General features: G+C 36.6%; 1 protein-coding gene across 2 annotated transcripts in view; it reads left to right on the top strand.

The window, feature by feature from the left end:
* The window catches only part of LOC107863682 (TELO2-interacting protein 1 homolog), a 56,639-nt gene extending 36,066 nt beyond the window's left edge, over nt 1-20,573 (top strand). Inside the window, exons 15-17 of one of the 2 annotated variants that reach the window (XM_016709726.2) lie at nt 18,096-18,280; nt 18,778-18,993; nt 19,702-20,573. In XM_016709726.2, the coding sequence (XP_016565212.1) occupies nt 18,096-18,280; nt 18,778-18,993; nt 19,702-20,352 (1,052 nt within the window). In that variant the 3' untranslated portion in view covers nt 20,353-20,573. Of the gene's footprint in view, nt 1-1,907; nt 8,413-18,095; nt 18,281-18,777; nt 18,994-19,701 lie in introns of those variants that run through there. The other variant, XM_016709727.2, reaches the window with a different exon arrangement.
* Nucleotides 20,574-27,132: the final 6,559 nt, after the last annotated feature.

Below are 27,132 nucleotides of genomic sequence, written 5' to 3'. Positions count from 1 at the left end.
CTCAATCTCCCATTCCCTCACTGTAGTAAGTGAATTTCTCTCCCCTGCCTCAATTAGTTTATTTTCAGCATTGTCAGTCTCCATCTTCCCTAACTCCCTATCAATTGTTTCTGTTAATTGATTCCCAGCTTCTAATGTTACTTCTCTCGACACTTCTGTTGTCTTCCTATCCTCAGTTACCACAGGCTCTATTTCTGCGAGATATTTCACTTCTGAAGTCTCAATAGAGATGTCTCTATCCTGTTCCAAAACACAACTATTGTTTAAGTTATTAAAGATGACTTGACTTGAGGTATCAAGCCCACCTCTTCTTGAAACTGTGGACTCTTTGTTGGGCTTCATAAGTTGGCCCATTTTTTCAATTTCATTTAAATTGGTCACATGCTTCTCACATGCTCCTCTTTTAAACATTGTGACAGCTTTTGAATTTACCCCTTCCTGGTATTCTGTTGCTGGCAGATCCCTAGGAAAGTGGGACTGTTGTACTTCACTACAGTAGGAGCCATCTATTATCCTCGGGATAATAGGATTAATTGGGTTCTTATTTGGCCTCATTTCTCTGATGTCTCCTCTATCCATTTCCGGTGATAATTCAAATCTGACTCTACTTTCCGACCAGATAGGAAAATAGTACTTAACACTATTTATGGATATCGCCACTTCTTTTGGTATATTCCTTCCATCGTCCGAGACCAAGATTCTAGCCCATTTCATGTGGTTCTTCAGCTCTGTTTCTTCTTCTGTGGCCACCTATCCCCCACATAGGTTTCCAATTCTTGGAAAAGTTTTTGTGACCATAGATGTAGAAGGATTCCAACAATTCTGATCCAAGTTCCAGTGGACATTGTACTATTAGGTGTACAACCTGTCATTGGGTTCCACCACTCCAGGCTGAAAGTTTGATTCTTCCAAATCCACTGTCCTTGTAAGGTTTGCTCAGCCATGTGCTTGTTGGGGAATTCGAAGAGGAACTTGTCACCGTACATTTCATAAATGTCTACCAGACACCTCTTCAACAGTCCAGTATCCTTGCTATCTTTTTGAATCGCAACTTCAATGTGTCCCTCCTTGTTTTTGATGTCTGCATCTCGTAGAGTTATGGATTTCCATTTACTATCTCGTACGACTCTTGCATATGGGTAGTTGGCATCTGTAACTCTCGGTGGGCCTACAGCTTCCATCCTTTTAGAGCATTTAATGAAGTTCTCAATTTTAAATGCTATGTCTTGCCATCCAGCATTAGTGGCCAACTCTGGGATGACTAAGAAAGATTTGGATGCTTATAAATCTCCCATGTTCATTGTACTTTCTTGTGCAAAAATGCTCAGCCCCTCTCTCCGCATTTTCCCACCTTCTGATCATCTTCTTGTGGTCACTGGAGGCTTCTCTTAGAATGGTACAGATCCACTCCATGATTTTGCGGTTCATGGAGGATCTCCTCATCATTTTGCGGCTTCTTTCTACCCACTCAAACCACTCTGAATTTTCAGAGTTCCATCTCGTAATATCGAAAGACTTGAATCCTGCATTGAAATAGATCCTATTTTCTCCCATTGTTGAATGAAGTTACTTGTCTGAAGAAGAGGTAAGGAACTAGCTATCACGAAAGGTGATAACCCTGGTTAAATGAGAAAAGCTTTTTCATGAATTTGAAAAGTGGAGGAGGAAATTTTAGTAAAACAGTAATCACAAGATGTAAAAACTGAGTTGTTTGAAAGAAGAGGATCAATTCCGGCAAGTCTACCGGACAAGGGAAGTTCTGCAGTCCTAGAAAGTAGGAGAGAGAGTGTCATTGGTAAATGTGCCTGGGAGCATTTTTCCTTTTCGCTGATTTTTGCACTTTTTTTAGAAGTTTGAAAGAGAAATTTTCAAACTCATTTATTTCCTAGCTATTTTTTGGCTGTCAGGACAAATCTCTATTTTTGGAGGTGTTGTGATCATACCAGAACCACCACGAGACTTGGACCACCGGGCAAGCAAAACCCAGTCAGCTTTGCCACCACTAGCTATCTCACGCACTGGTTGGAGTTGTCTAATTCCGGTAGACAGATCTGATCTTTTCTAGATTCCACAAGACAAACGGTCCAGTTGATTTCTTTTCCAGATTCCAGTCAACTATTTGCTTCCAGCTTCCAGCAAATTGCGGAATTTCCAGATTCCGGCGACTTTCTGTTTTCGAGATTCCAGCCAGAACTGAGTTTTCCAGCGACTGTTTCTTTTTTCCATATTTCGGCAACTGTTTGCTTCCAGCTTCCTGCAAATTGCAGAATTTTCAGATTTGGTAACATCTACATTTTGTCCCTCACTTCATCTATTTTTAGTTCTAAACATGTGGTTTCAAGTAACCCCAACCTCTCCATCACCACAGAACCCTTGATAGGTAGTGCGAACTACTTATCTTGGTCTTCCTCGGCTCAGCTATGGTGCAAGGAACAAGGGGTTCAGGACCACTTGGTTAAACAAGCTAAGAATGTTGATAAAAAAGATAAGGATGAATGCGAGAAGATTGATGCTCAATTGTGTAGTCTATTAAGGAAATCTATTGGTTCGAAGTTGATGCCGCTGTTCCGACCATTCCAAACTTGCTTCTTGGTTTGGAAAAAGACTTGTGGGCTATACGCAAAAGACATCTCTTGTTTTTATGATGTTGTTTCTCGGTTGACTAATCTTAAAAAAACAGGATTCGGATATGCCTACGTATCTTGGATAGGTTCAGGCAGTTATGGAAGAGTTCATGGAGTTGATGCCCGCTACTTCAAGTGTTGAAAAACAAATGGAGTTGATGCCCGCTACTTCAAGTGTTGAAAAACAATTGGAGCAACATGCGAAGATGTTTTTAGTTGTTACACTTGTTGGACTTCCATCTGATCGTGACTCGGTGTGAGATCAAATTTTGGCTAGCCTCGTTCCTGCTATGGATGACCTATTCTCTTGATTGTTGTGACAAGCTACACCACTTAAGTCTAGTCATCCGGTGATATCTACCGTCTTCTGTTCTAGGATCACAAACTATGGAGTCCGCTCTAGGAAACCTTGGCCAAGGTGTGGCTATCGTAGCAAATTGGGTCATACCTGTGATATGTGTAACTCTCTCCATGATAAACCAACGAATGCTTATGTTGCTTAGATTGAAAGTAATCCAACAAATTAACTTTTCTCTTTATCTGATGTACAATACAATGGTTTTCTTTAGTATCAGGCGAGTAAGCAGACATCTCTATCAATAGCTTCCACTGCTCAGACTGGTAACCATGTTGCTTATATGTGACAGTCCATGGCCCAGGGCCATGGACTCGGGCGCTTTTGACCACATTTATAGTAATAAATCTTTATTGACTAATATCAATTACTCTCGATCCCTTCCTGCTGTAATGTTAGCTAATGGTTCTCAGAGTTGGTCAAGCCAATCCCTTACTTCCCTTGATTTTGAATAATGTTCTTTTTGTCCCTAGTTGCCCCTTTAGCCTTCTGTTAATCAGTTGTTTGGCTAAGTCAGTAAATTGTTTTGTCTCATTTTTTAGCGACTTCTTTGTTATATAGGACTTCAGTACAGGAAGGATGATTGGCGAAAGGTGTGAGTTTGATGGGCTTTATTACCTTAATTGCCACAAGTCCACTACAATTTGTTTGGTCTCCGACTCTCTAGATTTAATCCACAGACGATTGGGACATCCTAGTTTATCCCAACTTCATAAGATGGTATCTAACTTGTCTAAATTGTCTAAGATTGTGAGTCCTGTCAATTAGTGAAACACACCCGAGCTACTTTTCCATGCATTCCTTATAATCGTTTACTCTTTTTTTCATTTAGTTCATTCTTATATTTGGGGTCCTAGTTTTTAGTATTTTTTTACTTCCATAGATGATTACTCAAGGTGTACTAGGATTTTCTTAATAAAAGATCGTTCTGAATTATTTTTCATTTTTTAAACCTTTTGTGATGAAATACAAAATCAATTTGGTGTTTCTATTCGCTCTTTTCCTAGTGATAATGCACGTGAATATTTATCATCTCAATTTCACTAGTTTATGTCTTCCCATGGCATTCTGAATCTATTCTTCATTAGAATTCAGACATCTTGTTCTTATACTGCAAAACAAAATGGGGTAGCAGAGATAAAATTGGCATATTGTTGAGACTGCACGCAACCTTCTCATACAGGCAAATGTTCCATTGCGTTTTTTTAGATGTAGTGCTCACCTCTTGTTATTTGACTAACCGTATGCCTTTCTTTGCTATTCAAAATTGGGTTCCACACTATGTTTTGTTTCCCAAGTCAACCCTGTTTTCTCTTCCACCGCGTATCTTTGGAAGCTTATGCTTTGTCCATATCCTCACCTCACTCCAGCAAACGACAAATTAGCTTCTTGTGCTTTTGAATGTGTCTTTCTCAGTTATTTAAGGGTACAAAACAGATATCAATGCTTCTTACCTCACCTCTAATGATACCTCATGTCCATTGATGTTACTTTCTTTGAAGGTCAACCCTACTATACATCCTCTCATGCTGAACAATTAGGCATTTTTGAGGTTCTACCGGTTCCATCTTTTGGGGATCCTACCATTGTCTATCCTTCCACATCACCTTCTACAACTCCATCTTCCGCCGCTGTTGACTTATCATCGTTGTTTAAGTTCAGATGATTCACACCTGCCATTAGAATCCTTGCCTGCTGAGGACTTGTGTAACTTGTCTACACAAAGTCCTTCCATCGCCACTTGGAAAGGTAATCGCGCTACTCTTAACCATCATTATATCTATACTTGTTTGAGCTACCACTGTTTGTCACATCGACCCATTCTGCTTTTGTTTCATCACTATCATCTGTGTCTACAGGAGAAGCTCTTTCTCATCCAGGCTAGCAATAAGCTATGATTGAGGAGATGTCTGCCTTACACTTAAATGGTAGTTGGGAACTTGTTCTTCTACCTTCAGTTAAGTCTACACTTGGTTGTCATTGGGTATATACAGTGAAGGTTGTTCATGATGGATAGATTAATCGCCTAAAGGCCCGATTAATGGCCAAGGGTTATACACAGATTTTTGGTCTTGACTATGGTGCTACCTTCTCTCATGTGGCTAATATTGCTTCAGTTGGTTTCTGCTTATCCATGGTCAATGTTCTTCCATTGGCCTCTCTACCAGTTGGATATTAAAAATACCTTTCTTCATGGAGACCTCAAAGATGTGGTATTTATGGAGCAACCGCTTGCTTTTGTTGCTAAGGAGGAGTCTAGCAACATGGAGTGTGCAAACTACAACCCGCACTCGGTGGCCTGTAAAAGAGTCTCCTCGAGCATGTTTTGGGAAGTTTAATATGGTTATTTAGTACGAAGTGAATCTGATCATTCTGTGTTTTATTATCACTCTGCTTTAGGTTTATGCATGTATTTGGTGGTGTATGTTGATGACATAGTTATCACAGGTAATAATGATGAGGGAATTACCAAATTGAAACTTCGCCTTTTCCAGCACTTTCAGACGAAGGATTTTAGCCGATTGAAGTGCTTTTTGGTCATTGAGGTTGCTCAATTCGAATAAGGAATTGCCATTTCCCAGAGAGTATGCACTTGATATTCTTGAGGGGATAAGGATGACAGATTGTAGGCCTATTGATCCTCCAATGGATTCAAATGTTAATCTCCTACCAGTTCAGGGAAGCCTTTTAGCAATCCTGGAAGATATAGAAGGCTAGTAGGAAAGTTGAATTATTTGACAGTGACTTGACCTGATATTACCTTCTCGGTTAGTGTTGTAAGTCAATTTTTGAATTCTCCTTGTGACAATTAATGGATGCAGTTTTTCGCATTCTTTGATACATAAATTTGCTCCGGGGAAATGACTACTTTACGAAGACTAAGGACATGAGAAAATTGTTGGATATTCAGATGCAGAGTAGGCAGGGTCACCCTCTACAAGACAATCCACTATTGGATAATGTGTTCTAGTTGGGGGAAATTTGGTGTCTTGGAAAAGTAAGAAACAAAATATGGTTGCTATATCCAGTACAAAAGCAGAATATCCGGCTAAGGTGGTGGCAACATGTGAACTCATATGGATCAAGCAACTACTGAAGGAGTTGAAATTTGGAGATGGTAAAGAAATGGAACTGGTGTGCGATAATGAAGCTGCACTTCACATTGCATCGAACCCGCTGTTTCACGAGAGGACCAAACACATAGAGATTGATTGTCATTTTGTCAGTCAAAAGTTAATTCTTTGGAGACATCGTCACAAGGTTTGTGCGGTCATGTGATCAGCTTGCAGACATATTCACCATGTCCCTAGCCGGTCCTAGAACGAGTTATTTATGTAAAACAAATTTGGTACATATAATTTGTGTGCACCAACTTGAGGGAAGTGTTAGAATCCTATGAATATTCTATAGCATATGTAAACTTTGTAGGTAGCTTGATTTGCGCCTATTATAATTAGGTATTAATTAGATATTGATTTGTATTGAATAGGGATATTTATTTCTATTGACTTCCTCTTCTTTTAGGACATGTAAACTTAGCTATTTAAACCCCAATTGCTTGAGGGAATAATCAAGCTAAGTTTTCTATTATGTCTCTTTCAATTCACAACCAAATATAGCTTGATTTACTCCTATTATAATTAGGTATTAGTTAGATATTGATTTGTATTGATTAGGTATTTATTTGTATTGATTTCCTTTCTTTTAGGACATGTAAACTTAACTATTTAAACCCCAATAGCTTTAGGGAATAATCAAGCAGAGTTTTATCTTATTTCTCTTCCAATTCACATGGTATTTGAGCCTGGTTAAGGCCAACAACATTGGAAGAGAAATTTTCAAACTCATTTTTTTCCGAGCTATTTTTTGGCTGTCTGGACAGACCTCTATTTTTGGAGGTGTTGTGATCAAACCAACACCGCCACGAGACTCGGACCACCGGCGCGAGCAAAACCCAATCAGCTTCGCCACCACCAGCCATCTCACACACTGATTGGAGCTGTCAAATTCCGGTAGACAGATCTAATTTTTTTTTATTCCAGTAGGAAAACCTGTCCAGTTGATTCTTTTTCCGGATTTCTGCGACTGTTTTTGTTTTCCATATTCTGGCCAGAACTGATTTTTCCAACGACTGTTTCTTTTTTCCATATTTCGGCAAATGTTTGCTTCCTGCAAATTGCAAAATTTTTAGATCCGGTAACTTCAACATTATGTCCCTGACTTCATCTATATTTAGTTCTAAACCAATGGTTTCAAGTAACCCCAACCAATCCATCACCACTGAACTCTTGATAGGTAGTGTGAACTACTTATCTTGGCCTTCCTTTGTTCAACTATGGCTCAAGGGTTCAAGAGCGCTTGGTTTAACAGGCTAAGGATGTTGATGAAAACGAGGAGGGTGAATGTGAGTAGATTAATGTTCAATTGTGCAGTCTCTTATGGGAGGAATCTGTTGATTCGAAGTTGATGCCGTTGTTCTGACCATTCCAATCTTGCTTCTTGGTTTGGGAAAAAGCTCGTGGGCTATACACAAATGACATCTCTCGTTTTTATAATGTTATTTCTTGGTTGACTAATCTTAAAAAACAGGATAGAGATATGTCTACCTATCTTGGACAAGTTCATGCGGTTATGGAAGAGTTCACTGTGTTGATGCTCGCTACTCCAAGCGTTGAAAAACAATTGGAGCAACATGCGAAAATGTTTTTAGTTGTTACACTTGTTGGACTTCCATTTGATCTTGACTAGGTGTGAGATCAAATTTTGGCTAGCCCTGTTGTTCCTACTATGGATGACCTATTTTCTCGATTGTTGCGATAGACTACACCACCTTTGTCGTCTAGTCATCCGGTAATACCTACATAGTCTTCTGTTCTAGCATCACAAACTGAAAATCAATATGGAGTCCTCTCTGGAAAACCTCGGCCAAGGTGTGGTTATTGTAACAAATTGGGTCATACTCGTGATGTGTACTACTCTCTCCATGGTAAACCAAAGAATACTCATGTTGCTCAGACTGATGGTAATCAAACAAATCAACGTTTCTTTTTATTTGAAGTAGAATACAATGACTTTCTTTAGTATCAGGCGAGTAAGCAGGCATCTCCATCAATATCTTTCACTGCTTAGACGGGTACTCCTCTTGCTTGTATCTCACGGTCCACACGCTTGGCCCTTGGATCATGGACTCGGGCGCTTCTGGCCACATTTCTGGTAACAAATATTTATTGACTAATATCATTTACTCTTGGTCCCTTCCCACTGTAACATTAACTATTGGTTCTCATACTAGGGCAGTCGGAGTTGGTCTGGTCAAGCCAATCCCTTACTTCCCTTGACTTTAAATAATGTTCTTTTTGTCCCTAGTTGTCCCTTTTGCCATCTATCAATCAGTCGTTTGGCTACGTCCTTAAATTGTTTCGTCTCATTTTTTAGTGACTTCTTTGTTATACAGAACCTCAATACGGGAAGGATGATTGGTGAAGGGCATGGGTTTGATTGGCTTTATTGCCTCAATTGCCACAAGTCCACTACAATTTGTTCGATCTCCAACTCTCCAGATTTAATCCATAGACGATTGGTACACTCTAGTTTATCTAAACTTCATAAGATAGTATCGAGCTTGTTCAGATTGTCGAAGTTAAGATTGTGAGTCGTGTCAACTGGGGTAGCACACCCGAACTACTTTTCCACGTAGTCCTAATTATCGCAGTCGTTTTTTCATTAGTCATTATTACGTTTGAGGTCCTAGTAAGGTTTAGTTCTATGTTGGGTTATAAGTATTTTGTTAATTTCGTTGATGATTGCCGAAGGTGTACTTGGATTTTCTTAATAAATGATCGTTCTAAATTATTTTTCATATTTCAAACTTTTTGTGCAGAAATGCAAAATCAGTTTGGTGTTTCGATTTGCACTTTTCGTAGTGATAATGCTTGTTAATATTTATCCCCTCAATTCAATAGTTTGTCTTCCAATGACATTTTTCATCAGACATCTTGTCCTGAACAACAAAGTGGGGTTGTAGAGAGAAAAAATAAGTATATTGGTGAAACTTCATGCATCCTTCTATACAAACAAATGTTCCATTGCATTTTTTGGAGGATGCAGTGCTCACCTCTTGTTATCCAATTAACTGTATGCCTTTCTCTGCTATTCAAAATCAGGTTCCATACTCTATTTTGTTTCCCAAGTCATCGTGGTTTTCTCTTCCACTACGTGTCTCATGCTTTGTCCCTATCTTCACTCCAGGAAACGAGAAATTGGCTCCTCGTGCTTTTAAATGTCTCTTTCTCGGTTATTCAAGGGTACAAAAGGGATATCGATGCTTCTCACCTCACCTCAGCGATACCTTATGTCTGCTGATGTTACTTTCTTCGAAGGCCATCCTTATTTTTCAGCCTCTCTTACTGAACAGTTATGCATTTTCTAGTTCCATCTTTTGGGGATCCCACCATAGTCTGTCCTTCAATATCACGTTCTATAGCTCCATCTTCCACTGCTGCACCTCCACCACTATTGACTTATCATCGTTATCCACGTCCAGATGATTCACGCCCGCCACTAGAATCCTTGCCTGTTGAGGACTTGTCTACACAGTCCTTTTATCACCACTCGAAAAGGTAATCACCTACTCTTAACCCTCATCCTATCTATACTTTTTGAGCTATCATCGTTTGTCACCGACCCATTCTGCCTTTGTTTCATCCCTATCATCTGTGGCTATTCCTAAGACTACAGAAGAAGCTCTTTCTCATCCTGGCAATAAGCTATAATTGAGATGTATTGACATGTCTGCCTTACCTGAATGTTCTTTTACCTTTAGGTAAGTCTACACTTGGCTGTTGTTGGGTATGTACAGTGAAGCCTCGATGGACAGATTGGTCGCCTAAAGGCTTGATTAATGGCCAAGGGTTATACACAGATTTATGGTCTAGACTATGGTGATACCTTCTCTCCTGTGCTAAGATTGCTTTAGTTCGTCTCTGTTTATCCATGGCTGTTGTTCTCTATTGGTCTCTCCATCAATTGGATATTAAAAATGTCTTTCTTCATAGAGACCTCAAAGATGAGGTGTATATGGGACAACCACCTACCTGGCTTTGTTGCTTAGGGGGAGTCTAGCAACATGGTGTACAGACTACGACAAGCACTCTATGGCCTGAAAAGTCTCCTCGAGCATGGTTTGGGAAGTTTAGCATGATTATTCAGGAGTTTGGCATGGTACGAAGTAAAGCTAATCATTTTGTGTTCTATTATCACTCCTATCCAGGTTTGTGCATATCTTTGATGATGCATATATTATCAATCATATAATCTGTTTGAATTTTTTTTGGTTTTTGTAGTCTTCTAAGGAGCTAAAAGAATATTTTCTTCTTTCAGAAGACATTTTTTCCCCTTGGAATTAAAGTGTGTGGTTAAAAGAATTTTTTTCCAAACATTTTAGTGTTTAAGGGAAATAACATTTGTTCCACACTTTAAAGTATTTTAACAATGTCTAATTATGTTAAATTTAGATACTAGTAATCGCGCCACATGCAAAAGTATAGTTTATTATTTTAACATAAGTATTATAACAATCAACGAGTGATATGAGTACCACACACGTACACAGAAACTAATAGAAATATCTATCTATCTATATAGAGAGAGAGAGAACGTCAAACATACCCAATGTAACGACAACAAGTGGGTCTGGGAAGGTAGGATGTATACATGACTTACCCCCTACCTATGTGGGATAGAGAGGCTATTTGTGGTAGACCTCTCCTTAAAGAAAGTTAAATAACGCAGGATTGAAAGGAAACTAACAAAACAAAATTACAAGACGAATAGAGCAAAAAAAGCAACATGTTGAACATAAAGAACAAATACGAAGAAGATGGAAAGAAGAGACTACGCCGTGCCTCTCCCAAATAGAAGCACTACATCGCTCAATTATCTACTACCCTTCTATCCTATTCGTCGACCTCCATACCTTCATAAGACCCTCCACCTTTACCCCCACCCCCTCTTTTTTTGCCTACCTCTACCGCTCCTAAAATTTGTTGTAGCCATTCTCTCACACCTCCTTATTGGTGCATCTGTGCTCCTCTTCACATACTCAAACAATCTTAGCCTTGGTTTCCTCATCTTGTCTGCCACGGAGGCCATTCCCACCTTATCCTATATAACTTTGTTTCTAATCATTTCGCTCCTAGTTGTCCACACGTCTATACGATCATCCTTATCTCCATTACTTTCGTCTTCTAAATGTGTACATTCTTAACTGGCCAACATTGCCCCTGTGAAAAATATGAGAGAAAATATTATTGAATTGTTGTATCTAAATTATTACATTGAGACCCTATTTATAGACATTACATTCCAATCCTATTCCTAATAGGACACTACATTACAATCCCTTTCTAAGTAAAATTCAATATGCTATTCCTATTCATATTCTAACACACCCCCTCAAGCTGGTGCATACAAGTCATATGTACCAAGCTTGTTACAAATGTATTTAATACGAGGACTGGTGAGGGATTTGGTGAAGATATCTGCAAGTTGATCACTCGACTTCACAAATTTTGTAACAATATCTCCCGAGAGTATCTTTCCTTTGACAAAGTGACAATCAATCTCTATGTGCTTGGTCCTCTCATGCAACACTGGATTAGATGCAATATGAAGGGCTGCCTGATTATCACATACAAGTTTACCAGTTTCTCCAAATTTTAATTCTCTCAGCAATTGTTTGATCCAAACCAGCTCGCAAGTTGCTGCAACCATTGCTCGATATTCTGCTTCAGCACTAGATCGAGCAACCACACTCTGTTTCTTACTCTTATAAGACACCAAATTACCTCCTACTTAAACACAATATCCAGACGTAGAACGTCTATCAGAGGGTGATCCTGCTCAATCAACATCTGTATATCCAATTATATGCTCATGGCCTCGATCCTCGAAGAGTAGTCCTTTACCTGAAGATGACTTTATATATCGCAAAATTCGAACTGCATCACAATGACTATCACAGGAGGTCATAAACTGACTTACAACACTCACAGGAAAAGAGATGTCAGGTTTAGTCACTGTGAGATAATTCAACTTTCCAACCAACCGTCTATACCTTTCAGGATCACTGAGTGGCTCCCCCTGTCTTGGCAGAAGTTTAGCATTTGGATCCATAGGAGTGGCAATGGGTCGACATCCCATCATTCTTGTTTCCTCAAGAATGTCTAAAGCATACTTGCGTTGAGAAATAATAGTACCTGTGCTGGACTGAGCAACCTCAATACCTAGAAAGTATTTCAATCTGCCAAGGTCTTTAGTCTGGAAATGCTGAAAGAGATGTTTCAAGTTAGTGATACCATCTTGATCATTGCCGGTGATAACAATATTGTCAACATAAACCACCAAATAAATACACAGATTTGGTTCAGAATGGCGATAAAACACTGAATGATCAGCTCCACTACGAATCATGCCAAACTCCTGAATAACTGTGCTAAACTTTTCGAACCAGGCTCGAGGAGATTGTTTCAAACCATAGAGTGACTTGCGCAATCGACATACAAGGCTACTAGACTCCCCTTGAGCAACAAAATCAGGTGGTTGCTCCATATAAACTTCTTCCTCAAGATCACCATGCTGAAAAACATTCTTAATGTCCAACTAGTAAAGAGGCCAATGACGAACGACAACCATAGAGAGAAAAAGACGGACAAATGCTATTTTAGCCACAAGAGAGAAAGTGTCACTATAATTAAGCCCAAATATCTGTATATATCCTTTGGCAACAAGGCGAGCCTTCAACTGATCAACCTGACCATCTGGACCAACTTTGACTGTATAAATCCAACGACAACCAACAGTAGATTTACGTGCAGGAAGGGAAACAAGCTCCCAAGTACCACTCGTATGTAAAGCAGACATCTCAGCAATCATAGTCTGTTTTCATCCTGAATGAGAAAGTGCTTCTCCTGTAGTCTTAGGAATGGAAATAGAGGACAAAGATGATACAAAAGCATAATGGGGTGATGACAACGATGATAACTCAAGAAAGTATAATGTGGGTTAGCATTACGAGTGGATCTTATACCTTTTTGAAGTGCAACTGATTGACTAGGAAGAGACAGGTCCGCAGTAGGTGAAGCGTCAGGCGTAGGACATGAATCATCTGGGACTGCTACTGGACGTGGGCGGCGATGATAAGTCAAAAGTGGTGGCACTGTAGTTGGAGATGGAGAAGTAACCATAGATTCCTTTAAGATTGGTGTGGATAATACTGGAGATATGGGTAAAACCTCAGAGATATTAAAATGATCAGAAGATGTATATAAAGGTTGAGATTCAAAGAATGTGACATCAGCAGACCTAAGGTAGCGACCCAGATCAGGTGAATAGCATCGATACCTTTTTTGAACTAGAGAGTAACTAAGGAAGACACATTTGAGAGCACGAGGGGCTAATTTATCTTTTCCTGGGGCTAAGTTATGAACAAAACATGTGCTCCTGAAAACATGAGGGGGAATACAGTAGAGATGTGACTGAGGAAATAGTATGGAATGGGGAACCTTATTCTGGATCGAAGATGGGAATCAATGAGAAGAGTGCGAGCAGTCTCAATGAGATGCCTATTTTTCCTTTCTGCTATACCGTTCGGTTGAGGGATGTATGGACATGATGTTTGGTAAATGATTCCTTGATGAGTCATGAACTCCTCAAAACAGGGAGGATAAGTATTTTTAAGGCATTATCACTACGAAAAGCACGAATAGAAAACACCAAATTGATTTTGTATTTCAGCAGAAAAACTTTTGAATATAGAGAATTACTCGGAACGATCTTTCATTAAGTAAAGCCAAGTACATCTTGAAAAATCATTGATGAAAGTAACAAAGTAATGAAATCGTAAGGGTGAACTGACTCTACTAGGACCCCAAATATCGGAATGAACTAAAAAGAAAATAGACTCTGAGCGACTTTCAATACTACGTGAAAAAGTAGCACAAGTGTGTTTCCTAAGTTGACACGACTCACAATCTAATGTGGATAGACTAGACAAACTAGGCACCATCTTTTGTAGCTTGGATAGACTAGGATGTCCCAAACGTTTGTGAATAAGGTCGGGAGGATCTGTAGCGGAGCATGCTGTGAAGGAATTTGAAGAGGTAAGATGGTAAAGGCCCTGTGATTCATGTCCTTATGCCAATTGTCTGTCCCGTTTTGCGGTCCTGCATTAGAAAAGAATCATAAAAAAAAGTTATACTACAATTAAGGGCACGTGTCAAACGACTAACAGATGTAAGATTAAAAGGATAACCAGGGACATAAAGAACAGAGTCTAGAGTGACAGAAGCTAAGGGTTTGGCTTGTCCAACTCCTTTTGGCTTTGTTCGAATTCCATTAGCTAAAGTAATAGCAGGAAGAGATTGTGAATAAACAATATCAGACAGAAGTGATTTGTCACCAGAATTATGGTCATAAGCACCTGAGTTCACAACCCATGATCCAAAGGTAGGAGATTTTGCAGTTGAGGCTATTGGTAGAAATATATGCTTACTTGCTTGATACTGAAGATACTCATTATATTCCTTGTCAGATAAATATACACGTTGATCACCTGTGGTGTTAGACTGAGCAATATGAACATTTTTGGATGGTCGACCATGCAAAGAATAGCATATTCCACGAGCATGTCCAAGCCTTTTACAATACATCTAGGTCGAGATCTTCTAAATCGACCTTCCCTTTGTTGATTCTTCATAAGCTCTGACATCGGAGTTTCTGATCTCCTCATTAAGATTCAGATTTAATCATCAAAAAGAAATACTGTTGGAATTTGGCCCGGAAAAAAAAGGAAAGTCCCCGAATATATAAGATTTGATGTTCGAAAGTTGCTCGGAATCAGAAAAAAATCATATGAGCATCCTTGGAATGAATAAGCGAGGCTACTAAAAAAAGAAATAGCCGGAAAAGTCTCCGGAATTTAGGTTCCGGTGATCGGAATCTTGAGACTTGTCGGAATCAAGAAAAAGCTTTTGGTACAGCCTTGTAATGAAGTGGCGACCTAGCTGGAAAAAAAACTTGGCCGGAATAAACCGCACGCGCCGGCACGTGAAGTTCGTGAGGAGCAGATCTGAAAGTTCTGGTGGCACGTGGATCGTCGGAGATAAGATTCGAGCATTGTGGTTTGCTCACCTGGGTGCTTCTCACCTCGTGGTGGTGTTGGTTTTTGCACACAACACTTAAAAAATAGACGAGGGCTCAAATTGGACTTAACAGTCGCCAAAAATTAAAATACCGGCCTGTCTTATTGAGTTTTCTTTCCAGAAATTTTCTCACAAAACCTACTTTGATACCATGTGAAAAATATGAGAATATTATTGAATTGTTGTATCTAAATATTACATTGAGACCCTATTTATAGACACTACATTCCAATCCTATTCCTAATAGAACACTACATTACAATCCCTTTCTAAGTAGAATTCAATATGCTATTCCTATTCATATTCTAACAGCCCCATACAGCAAAGCAGGTCTAACCACCACTCTATAGAACTTATCTTTAAGTCTAGATGCCACATTTAATTCACATAGTACGTAAGCCTTCATTTCACCCACCGCGCTGTAATATGATATGCTACATCATCATCAATCTGCCCCTTTATTTGGATTACAGACCAAGATAGTTGAAGCTTCCTATCTTGGGTATGCCTTGGGAATCTTTCTTCACTCTCGCCACCACTTCATGTGTTACGTCACTGAACTTGCATTCCAGGTACTCTGTTGTAGTCGTGCTTAACCTGAAACCTTTAGATTCTTGGTCTGTCTCCAAACTTCCAGCCTATAGTTAACTCCATCGCACATCTCATCAATTAATTTTGTCATCTTTGAATATAAGTTATCCTTGAATATGTCGCGTCAATTCGTATATCACTAAGGCCAGTAGAAATGGGCTAAAGGCTGGTCCCTGGTGCAACCCACTCATGAAAAGTGTTTGAGTCACCTCCCATTGTTCTTATTCGGGTCTTGGTTCCATTGTACATGTCCTTAAAGGCCCTAATATAAGCCACAAGACACCTCTAGATTCTAAGCACCTTCATAGAACCTCACTAGGGACTTTATTGTATTCTAAATACCTTAAGAGATTATTGCAATACTCCTTACAAGATGAATGACTTTTATACTTGAGTGCCCGAGATTATTGCAATACTCCTTACAAGATGAATGACCTCTGTACTTGATTGCCTCGTGTGAAGTTGAATTGACTCTTAGAGATAGACACCCCTCCTCATCCTCATCTTGACCAGTGTCTCCCAAATTCTTGTAGTGTAGCTTAGTAGCTTGATAGCCCTATAGTTGTTGAATTTTGAATATCGCCTTTGTTCTTGTACAATGAAAACATTGTACTCCATCTTCACTCCTCCCAAATCACTTTTTTTCCCTCTATCGATTCAGGTCTTCGAAGCGTAGCAACCTCGCATTGCATAAGCTCTGAAGCGCTAGGATTGAAAGACTTGTGTCTTATGTCATAGGTTCAAATCCAATGCTAGGGGGTAGACGTTCGATATTTGGTAATAGGTAATTGAATAGATACCAAATACCAAACTTCCAAAATTCGGTTTGGTACGGTAATTCAGTAATTATGTATTGAAAAAAAGAACATTTATGACAAGGTGGAGTATTGCATTTATCTCTTAGCCTGCAATTGGAGAAGACAATTGTTGAAACTGAGACTTCTACTGAGCATGTGATGATTTCTTAAAAAGAATTGGTCGTGTTCTATTCTACATACAATCACGTTAAAAACTAACAAAATAACACTTGCTTCAACGCCCATTAAAAATGATATTTGCTAGGGCTGTTCAAAATCTAACCGCAATCGATAACTCAACTGCTAAGTAGGTTTATTGGTGTTGGGTTATAAGATTAATGGTCGGGGAATGGTTTGAAAATTTATAGTTAATGGCTTAGTAGTGCGGGGTACAGTTTACCCATTTTCCTGATTGGTTTAGCCGGTAACCCATTAAGAATTGTTAATTTTTTTAAATATCCGGTTTTATATATAAGTAAGAAGGTCTTCTCAAAAATATATAAGTAAGAAGGCTAAACTCTGGAGCATCATAATGTTAAAATTAAGCATAAGGCTAATGCGGTATATCTTCATTTCTTGTGCATCAATGTGATCATTTGGTTTTGTAATTGTTTATGGGTATAAATAGATCACTGTTAAACAGGCTTAATTGTATGATGATGTATTATCCCCCCCCACCCCCCACCCCACCCCACAAAAGTTCACGTGGATTGATTGGGGAAATATAACATTGTGAATAAATGTAAAATTCTTGGAGGATCGGGGTGACAAAAAAAGATATTAATTTTGCTTTACCTATATCTTTTTGATTAGCTGATAAAAAGTAAATATCATTTGCTGCTTGTATGACAAATATAATTAGGACAATACAGCATAAGACAGTAACTTTCTTTTTGTGGCTGCAGTGCTAAATATTTACTGCAATCTCTATATAGTATAGTGTCTTCCCGTGTAAGAGGGTGTTCTTTATTAGCTCCGACAGGATTTTATCCTTTCCATTCCAATTATCAATCTGTCCACTTAACTTTCCAGTTCACTGGATGTCTAGTTGTGCTTGTCTGGTCAGAACAGCTCTCTTTGTGGTTCAGTAAAACATGCAGATAAGGCACTTCTATGACAAGAAGGGGAACTTTGACAAACAGATTATACTAAAAGTATTCTGCTCTCACAGAATTATACTGAAATTGGAGATAGTAATGTTTTTTTTTATCCGTTGCATCTTGAAGTAGATTTTAGGATGAAGCTTATTGTGGAGAGCTTAAACAGCTGCATTTTATCTGAATAAAATTTTGAGATTACCAACTGTAAGCAATGATGGAAACATAATAATATTTGAAATTTCTGTTAGACTCCATGATGCCAACCTGAATTATGGTGATATCTTATTCTTGAGTATCAAAGTTTCTTTTGGTGTTGAGTCATATTTTGAAGAACACTCCGTATATAATATTCATTATTCGGGGTCATTTGCCGTATTTACCCAAATGACTGGCTTGGGCATCTGATGTTGGAACTCTTCTTTTAATAGGGATGCGAATCACTGATGATGTTCATATGCAAATAGAGTGGGAGACTATGCTGTTCAAAATGAATGACTTTAGAAGGTTTAGACAAACAGTTGGATCTATTGCAGGTTCATGTTTAACAGCTGCAACTCCATTACTTGCTTCAGCGAATCAAGCAGCATCCTTGGTAGCACTTGATGTAGTTGACGTATGGTTTTGATCTTTACTCTCTGTGTTGCAATTAAGCACTTCACAATGACAAGGTTCTATTACTAGATTAGTTCTTAAATGCTGAACCTTCTATCATAATACAAAAACATATTATCCATTTCTTCCAGATATATTCAGTTGCATCTGCAGTTAGGGCTGCATGGGCCTTTGGAAATCCCAAACTTCTTCACATGATAAGATAACTTTACTGTCCAGTATCTCTTACACCACTTTATTTTTCTCCTACTGTCAGCATTTAAGAACTCATCTTAGTCGGTCAGTCATGTTTTTATACATAATTTATTGACTCTTCTGACAGAAGGTCTAAGTTGAGGATTCAATACTCTTTTGTCTCATTTTGCTATAGTTTCCTCATCTGTCAACCCTAATATTTTATTGAATGCTGCATATATCGTATTTATTTGAAGGAGCAACTGCCCTTTTCTTTTCTTACTAGAGAAACATCTTATGATTCAACTTTCCAAATGTCTTTAGGATGTATTTTTGACAATAACCAAAGTGGAGGATGCCTACAAGCATGAGAAGGAAATCAAAGAGGCAATTGAACATGTGGCTCATATGTGTTCATTTTATAGTCTAAAGGATGCTTTAGATGCTGATGCTGATGAATCTACCGAGAACAGACTGCTCCCTGCAGCCAATAAAGTCTGGCCATTTTTGGTTTCCTGTCTTCGAAATAAAAGTCCATTGGTGAGTGATTTTTTAACATATTTATTTTCTGGAAACCTCTACTAATCTATACTGCTTGATAACTTTCCTTTTTTATATTTGACTATTTTCAATTATATGGAAACTATAATTATGAGATGTTCTGGGGAACCACGACTGGAAACAAATGGAATTTTAGAAGTTCCTAATTTATGGTTTTGGATAGGGGGCTACAGATGATAAGCAGTTAACATGAAATGACTGACTACATAATGAATGGACGAGTGCATTACGTTCAATTTGATCTTTCATGCACGGATTGGATGTTGGTCGCAATAAGCAAATCTGTGTCTAATGTCTAAGGTTTCACTGTTCTCTTTGCTGCACAAGTACTACTACAGTTTTATAGGTCACCACTAGAGTTCTCAAGATATCTGGAGGTGAAATGTGATCATCATTCAGACTATGAAATCTGTAGTTGGATGATGATCATCATTCAGACAATGAAATCTGTAGTTGGATGAAGTATAGAGAATTGTCAGATTAGAAGGCATTTTAGAAACACCCCTCCAATTTCTTTTTTCTTGATTGTACCGTCCTTTGGTCCTGCTATATTCCCTTTTCCCATTCCCACCCAAATAAAGGAAAAGAACTGGTAAAGCAAGAGAAACTTGGAAGTGTTTTTCACGGTAGTAGGATCACTGATAGAACTGTTTTCTGATTAGTGGTTTCCTGTTCACTGATAAGCAGGCAGTTCGAAGATGTACACATACAATTAGTAATATCGTGCAAATATGTGGAGGCGACTTCTTTACTCGGCGTTTCCATACAGATGGGAAATACTTCTGGAGCTTTTTAAGTACTTCACCATTTCAAAAGAGAGCCCCAGGTTCTTCAGAGGAGACTCACTTGAGGTTTCCGTACCAAGGTGGTTCTGCATCTTTAGGAGATTCAGCAGCTGAGATTTCTGATCTAAAGATCCAGGTTGCAGTATTGAACATGCTTGCAAATCTTGCTGGGAATAAACGTAGTGCTTCGGCACTGGAAGCAGTTCTGAAAAAGGCCAGTGGTCTTGTTGTTGGGATAGCATGCAGCGGTGTTGTAGGCCTTCGAGATGCATCTATTAATGTCCTTGCTGCACTCGCTTCAATAGATCCTGATCTTATTTGGATTCTTTTTGCTGATGTTTATTACTCGAAGAAGCGAGAGATGCCTATAGCTCCTACACCAGGAGAGTTTTTAGAGATGTCTCAAATTTTACCTCCACCCTTGTCCTCTAAAGATTACCTTTATTGGCAGTATGGAGGGAAAAATTATGGGTTTGACATTGATTTTACTTCTGTAGAAACCGTGTTTAGAACACTACATTCTCAGTTTTTCAGTTCACGAATGTACAGTTGAGTTTCCTATGTCTCAAGTAACTGGGAAGGAGCTCTTGATTTGGTTTCCATTCAGATAAACATAAAATAAGATATTAAGGAGCATGAGTGACATTTTGTGAAGTTCAAGTAAAGATTTGGACTCTTTTCGCCCCACTTTGCTGGGGCTTAGCTAGAAATAAGAGCATATGTGCTACATTTGGTAACAGTAAGGTTATTTTCCAGTAAGCTAATTACTTTCTATTTCCACTGTACTATGTGTTTGTGTGATATCTCGTGACTTGAGCCGGGGGTCTTTCGGAAACAGCCTTTCTACTTCATCAGAGGTAGAGGTAGAGGTATGGACTGCGTACATCTTACCCCCCCCCCCCCCCAGACCCCACTAAGTGGGAATACACTGGGTTTGTTGTTGTTGTTGTTGTTGTAAAAATCTCTAATTTAATCGCCATGAATATATCACATTCCATTGGATACATCACGTTCTCGATACGTTACTAACTAATTAGGCAAATTTAAAAAGAAATATGACGGAAAAATCTTTAGTTGGCGGGTAAATTGCGCGTAATGATTTTATAACTGCTGGAGTACAGTTGATGCGTAACAAATTCAAACTTCCATCACCAGATCTTGCGGATATTTCAAACAAATTCTTCCTGATGCCTTTCTTCTCTGTTTTTCAACTTTGATTTCTTTTTTCCCGATGCACCATGAACCTCCCAATATTGTTAACGCATTCCGAAGTTTGGTTTTCAGGTATCAAATATGGTTTTCAGATATCAAATATGGAGGAGACAAAAGTGACAGAATTGTGATCGGAGAGAATGTCTCGTATAGAAACTTGATTTCTGCAATTGCGGCTGAATTGAAAATTGATGAATCTAGAAAAAATAGAAGCCAGATACATTGTAGAAGGAAATGCATCATCAATAGTGATTCGTAACAATATGAGTGATGTTTTAGCTAGAGGTAAAAAAAAGTGTTCCTGAATTTGGAGTGTATTCTTTGTGCATTAGTATAATTGACAAAGATGTAGGAGAGATTATGTTTGAGGCAGATACCAGAATTGTTATTTGTGTAGAAGGTATGAGAATTGAAGGTCTTGCACTAGCTGTCGTTGAGTCAGAAAATGTTGTCTGTCTTTGATAGACATTGAAGCTGAGAACTTAATCAGTGATTGCAAATATACAATAGTTAAGGAGAAAAAGATTTACAAGGAAAAAACTACTCTTGTATCTGTTATAGCCACGTATGTCATAGATCATAGTTTTAATTTCAAAGCCGAGTGATTCGGCAAACAATGATATTGTTATGTCGGATCGGATGTTTATGAAAATATACATGTATAGGTTAGTTTGTTAAACAACTGATGCATTTTGAATTTTATCAGATAGACATTTATTTAGTAAATAGGCATGCTGCACTTTGGCCTAATACATGAGATTCATGGTACGTGTTTTGTTGTTCTTTAGATACATTGCCCTACATACCACTCCATAAATACTGCTAAACTAAGATACATGTTGCAATATCGTCTCACGATACATTAAGGAAAATACATAATTTATTTTTCGAATAAAGCTGATAATAATGGAACAAGAATATATTGCTCACTGTCCCAAATAAAATTGTACATACTTTAAGTACCCTGAATTGTTTATAACCAAATACAAAGTCTCTCTGTGATATTTCACAATTAGCTACACTTTGCTGTAAAACTCGCTTTCCATAGCCATATTTAACATAATTACCATTTATAGCCGTTGTATTTAATTTACGCCCGTTGTATTCGGTTTTATCAATAGTCTGTATTCATATAAAATATAAATACAGTACCTATTTAGCCTTTGTATTCGATTCACAGACGTTGTATTCACCTTTGTAATCATAAAAAACATAAATGCACTACATATTTAGTCTCGCTAAAAACACTATCATTTTTTTTTTATATTTTTTTTCTTGTTTTCCTCATTTTTTCTTCTTCTTTTTTCTATTTCCCCCCCATTTTTTTTTTGTTTTTTGTTTTTGTTTTTTTCTCTCTCTTCTATCTCTAACTTTTATTTCTCCTTCTTGTTTTATTTTCTTCTTTGATTTTTTTTAAATTTTCTTTATCATTTTTTTTGTTCTATTTTATATTTTTGTATTTTCAAAAAATATGACTACTCGAGCATAGGTCATGGATGATAACGTAAATACCATAATTGTTTGTCGTATTAGTAGTCACACCGTCATTTATATTTTTGTATTCATTGATACAACTATATTTGCATTTGCATTTTAAAGTTCACGCTTGTATTTATATTTTGTAATTCGCATTTGTATTTGTATTTAATAGTTCGCACTTGTATTAGTTTTTATTATTTCACACCATTATTTATATTTTATATAATTCACACTTATATTTTAAAGAACTATTTTGTATTTGTATTTTATAATTGACTGTATATTATATTGAATTATATTTGTATTGTGATTTTGTTGTGTTTGTATATTTAGATTATATTTGTATTTGTATTTTATTTTCGTCGATGCCTTTTTATTTTTAATGAATTTTTTTCCATTTGTATTTGTAAGTTGATTGCATATTATATTTAGCCGTGATTATGTACAAGTTATCATTTGTATTTGTATACAAACAAGTAAATGCATTAATTGTACTTTCTTGATTCTAAAATATATAAATATGTAATGTATCATTTGATACAAATGTATCGTTTTGTATTTGTATGTCAAAATTATCATTCTTATTTGTAAATAAACAAATATCACTTGATCCAAATACAATTACAAACAAATGGAACAGATGATTTTACAAATATTTATTTGTATCAATAAATACAACTTGTATCATTAAATACAAACAAGTATCCATATAAAGAAAATCTATCGTTCCTTTTCAATAATTAAAAAATAAAAATGATAGTTCACATTTGTATTTGTATTTTATAGTTTACACTTGTATTTGTATGTTATAGTTCATATTTGTATTTGTATTTTATAGTTCACACTTGTATTTGTATGTTTTAGTTCACATTTGTATTTGTTTGTTATAGTTTGTATTTATATTTTTATTTTATAGTTCACACTTGTATCTGTATGTTATAGTTCACATTTGTATTTGTATTTTATAGTTCACACTTGTATTTGTGTTTGCTAGTTCGCACAAATAAAAAGGAGAAAAAAAGAAAAAAAAAGGAGAAAAAATACAAAAATGAAGGAGAGAAATAGAAAAAAGAGAAAAAAAAAGAAAAAAAAACTAGAAAAAATGAAAAGGAAAAAAAATAAGAAATGGAAAAAACAAAAAAAGAAAAAAGTGAAAAAAGAAAAAACAAAAAAAGAAAAGAAAAAATAAAGAAAAAAACTGAGGAAGGAAAAAAGAAGAAGAAGGGTAACAGAAAATAGAGAAAAAGAGAAAATACATGATAGAGACTATGAATTATAATTAAGGATAATTAATAGGCAAGAGGGGGCTATGGATTGTAATTAATTGAAATTTAGGCTAAATAGGATAATTTGGAGTCTATGTTTGCTAAGTTATGTAGTTATCCCATATATATGAGTAATTTACACAAAACCACAAACTTAAGAGACTATATTACCCAATATCTCTTAACTTTTTAAAAATTTCTTAAAATCCCTTAATTCACTTTTTCTATTGATATATATATATATATGTGGAAAAACGACAACCAAAGTTTAAACCTCCATTAACACATGGAACGATTTCCCACCCCTCACAATTTTCTTCCCTAAAATCTCTCCCAAATTATCAACATTTGAGATAACTTCCTTCTCCATTACTTTAACTGCTTGGAACCATCAATTTACTTCACTAAATTTTAAAAATTTTCAGTTATTTCAAAGAGGTGAGTTGTTTGTTTAAGTGGATTTTAAGTTAACTTTTAATAAGACAAACCAATATCCATATATGCTTTAATTTCTTTTGTGTTAATTTGTTTGATCTTCAATGGCTAATGAAGATTCACCCTCATTTAGTTTGGGGATTTCCCAAATCAAAACACAAAAAGGTGTTCCTGGAAGTCATCAAGTTGTGGATTTTACTCTCGATAGCTTTGATTACACAGAGGGAGGTTTTCGTGAAAATAGGTCAAAGTACCGTAATGATTCTAAAAAATGAAGAATATTATAGAAGATTTTGCTTCCAAAAGTTAAGAATCGGACATACAAATGGAAGATTAGGAGAAAATAGAGCATATCCCTAATTCTCCGTTGAATCAAGTATTGATATCGTCCGTGATACATATAGGTGGTACATAGTTTTTTTTTTTTAAAAAAAATTGATTGATACATATATAAAATTATTAAGTTATTCATACATGTTTATAGTTTAATGGTGTTTCATATGAATGATACATATGTTATCGTTATTAGGGTATTATGGTGATTCATATGGTAGTTACAGTTATTATGGTGTTAATGGGTGATACATATGACCTTAATGAATGATACATTTGGTATTAAGGTGATTCATATGGTAGATACAATTGTTATTTCAATTAATGGTTGATTCATTGGGTATTAATGGGTGATATATTTTGTTCACATTGTATGAGTGGTACATTTACTGTTATTTAATTGTTGATACATATTGTTCTATAGTGTAAGAGTGATACTTTTGTGGATCAGATAATTGGTGATACATATGTCCTAATATTTTCTATACTTATTTTATTGTTGTTTTCATTTATAAATAGGTGATACATTTTACATATGAATCATCATTTAATTTGTGTTATTGTTAATATTTGTTGTTGGTAGAATTTTAATTTAGTTGTAAGAAAGTGACCTTCCCACAACTTAAGGTATGGCAGTGGACACAACCTCAATGTAGTGGATAGGCTTAAATAAGTTTTGAAGGATGAAGGAATTCGAATTTTCAGAAGCACTTGTTTTGGGTCATTTCTGGACCTCCCTAATTGTAACTTTCAAGGATCGATAGCAAGATGTTTGATAACCTTAGAGGTTCAACACCCATATCAGGATCAGTTAAGGGTATGTGTCAATAATACCATTCTTCGTTTTTCACTGTATGAGTTTGCTATTGTTACCGATTTGAAATGCATTGAGAATGAAGATGATTTCAACTATTTTGACCTTCCACTATGTAGATTACAAAAAAGATATTTTTCGAATTCCACTACAAATGTCAAAAAAGTGAGTAGGTCAACCTTTTTTTGAATAAAACATGGGGAAGAAATGTTGAAGATGCTGTAAGGATTGGGATTTTGTACTTTATTCACACATTTGTGTTCTCACAATTAGATAAAGTCAATATCCCTATCAGAGACTTTCACATAATTGAGGGTAGAAGTTATAGTCATTTTTCATGGGGTAAATTGGCATTTACAAAACTGATGGCTTTATTTAGTCGTTCTATGAATAAGGTGCAACAATATTATTGTTTGAATGACATTCCATACACTCTTCAGATTTGGTGGTATGAATGTTGTTTCGAAGTTGATGAATCAATAGCCATTCGTGAGAATAATTTAATCCCAAGGATGGTCAACTGGAAAGTGGTCAAACCTAAGCCAAGACATGAAGATTTGATGGAGGACATGTTTAATAAGGTATTATTTTTTGCAGCCATACTTTTGTGTATATATTGTTAAATTTTAAGTTAATATAACTAGATTTTTTGTTTTTATTTTGTGTTATTTTTGTTTTAGCTTGTTTACAGGAATTTATCCCCGTCACCATAAGAATTGAATCAACTTGATTTGCCTAACCCTATTATATTTGGTCCAACAGATTATGATACTAAGTAGCACAGACCGTATCTGAACAACAAGGATCTGAAAGGACTTCTCCGCATGAAATTCTACATGAATTTGATGATTCCAGTACTTCACCAAATGTAGACATGCTTAAAAATATGATGATTGATGCTGGTCCATCTTCACGCCCCTTTGCGAAGAAATAAAAAAATTGATGAGGAGTACAAAAAAGCCAGTTCACATGTAGCAAAGACACAAAAACAGTCAGCTTCATTTTCCAGAGAGAAACATTTGACAGGTTCATCAATAGCTAATTCAGAGCCTCATGTTTCCTTGGAAAAAAACACAGTTAGGAATAATATTGAGAAGAGGAATACAGACAATGCACTTGCTGCTGTTAAGAAAAAACAATCACTTTCCATGTCAGACTTAGACGACATAAAGTCTTATATTAAGACTTATGCAAGTATAATATTTTTTTCTAAAAACATCAATCTTCACCTATTTTATCTATAGTTTTATAAGTTTATGAATATTTATTCAGAAATAAAAGTACTTTCATGAATATGTATCTATTTAATTAATAGGTTGTTATGTTAGGTTGACATGAAATTCAATGAGATTCAAACATTGATGATGGACCATTATACAAGCATTGCGAAAGTTGTGAAAGAAATTTTCACTTCATATGACAAGGTATTCAAAATTTAACATTAATATCAAAATTGTACTGTATTGTTCTAATTTGTTATCATGCAGGTTTCTCATTCTCCAGTGCATGAAAGTGAAAAAGATATCCTGAATAGAGAAGGTGATCCTCCTCAATCTCATAATAAGCACAGTACAGATGCTAAAAGTGTCAATATTGTAGAGGATGCCAGACAATCATCTAAAGTAGCTGGCAATGAAAGAGGAGCTAATGAGTGCATAAAGGTAATAGGAACAACACATTTGTTTGTTAATTAGCCTCAAATAGTTTATTTGTCATTATTGGAAGTGTTGAAACTGTTAATATAATTCTATAACACTTCATTAACTAATGTTGGTTATGTACTGATTAAGTTTAT

The sequence above is a fragment of the Capsicum annuum genome, chromosome 3, assembly GCF_002878395.1.
Source record: "Capsicum annuum cultivar UCD-10X-F1 chromosome 3, UCD10Xv1.1, whole genome shotgun sequence".
NCBI classification, from domain to species: domain Eukaryota; kingdom Viridiplantae; phylum Streptophyta; class Magnoliopsida; order Solanales; family Solanaceae; genus Capsicum; species Capsicum annuum.
The sequence above is the reverse complement of the archived record's forward strand: the minus strand, read 5'-3'. Positions and strand labels throughout refer to the sequence as shown.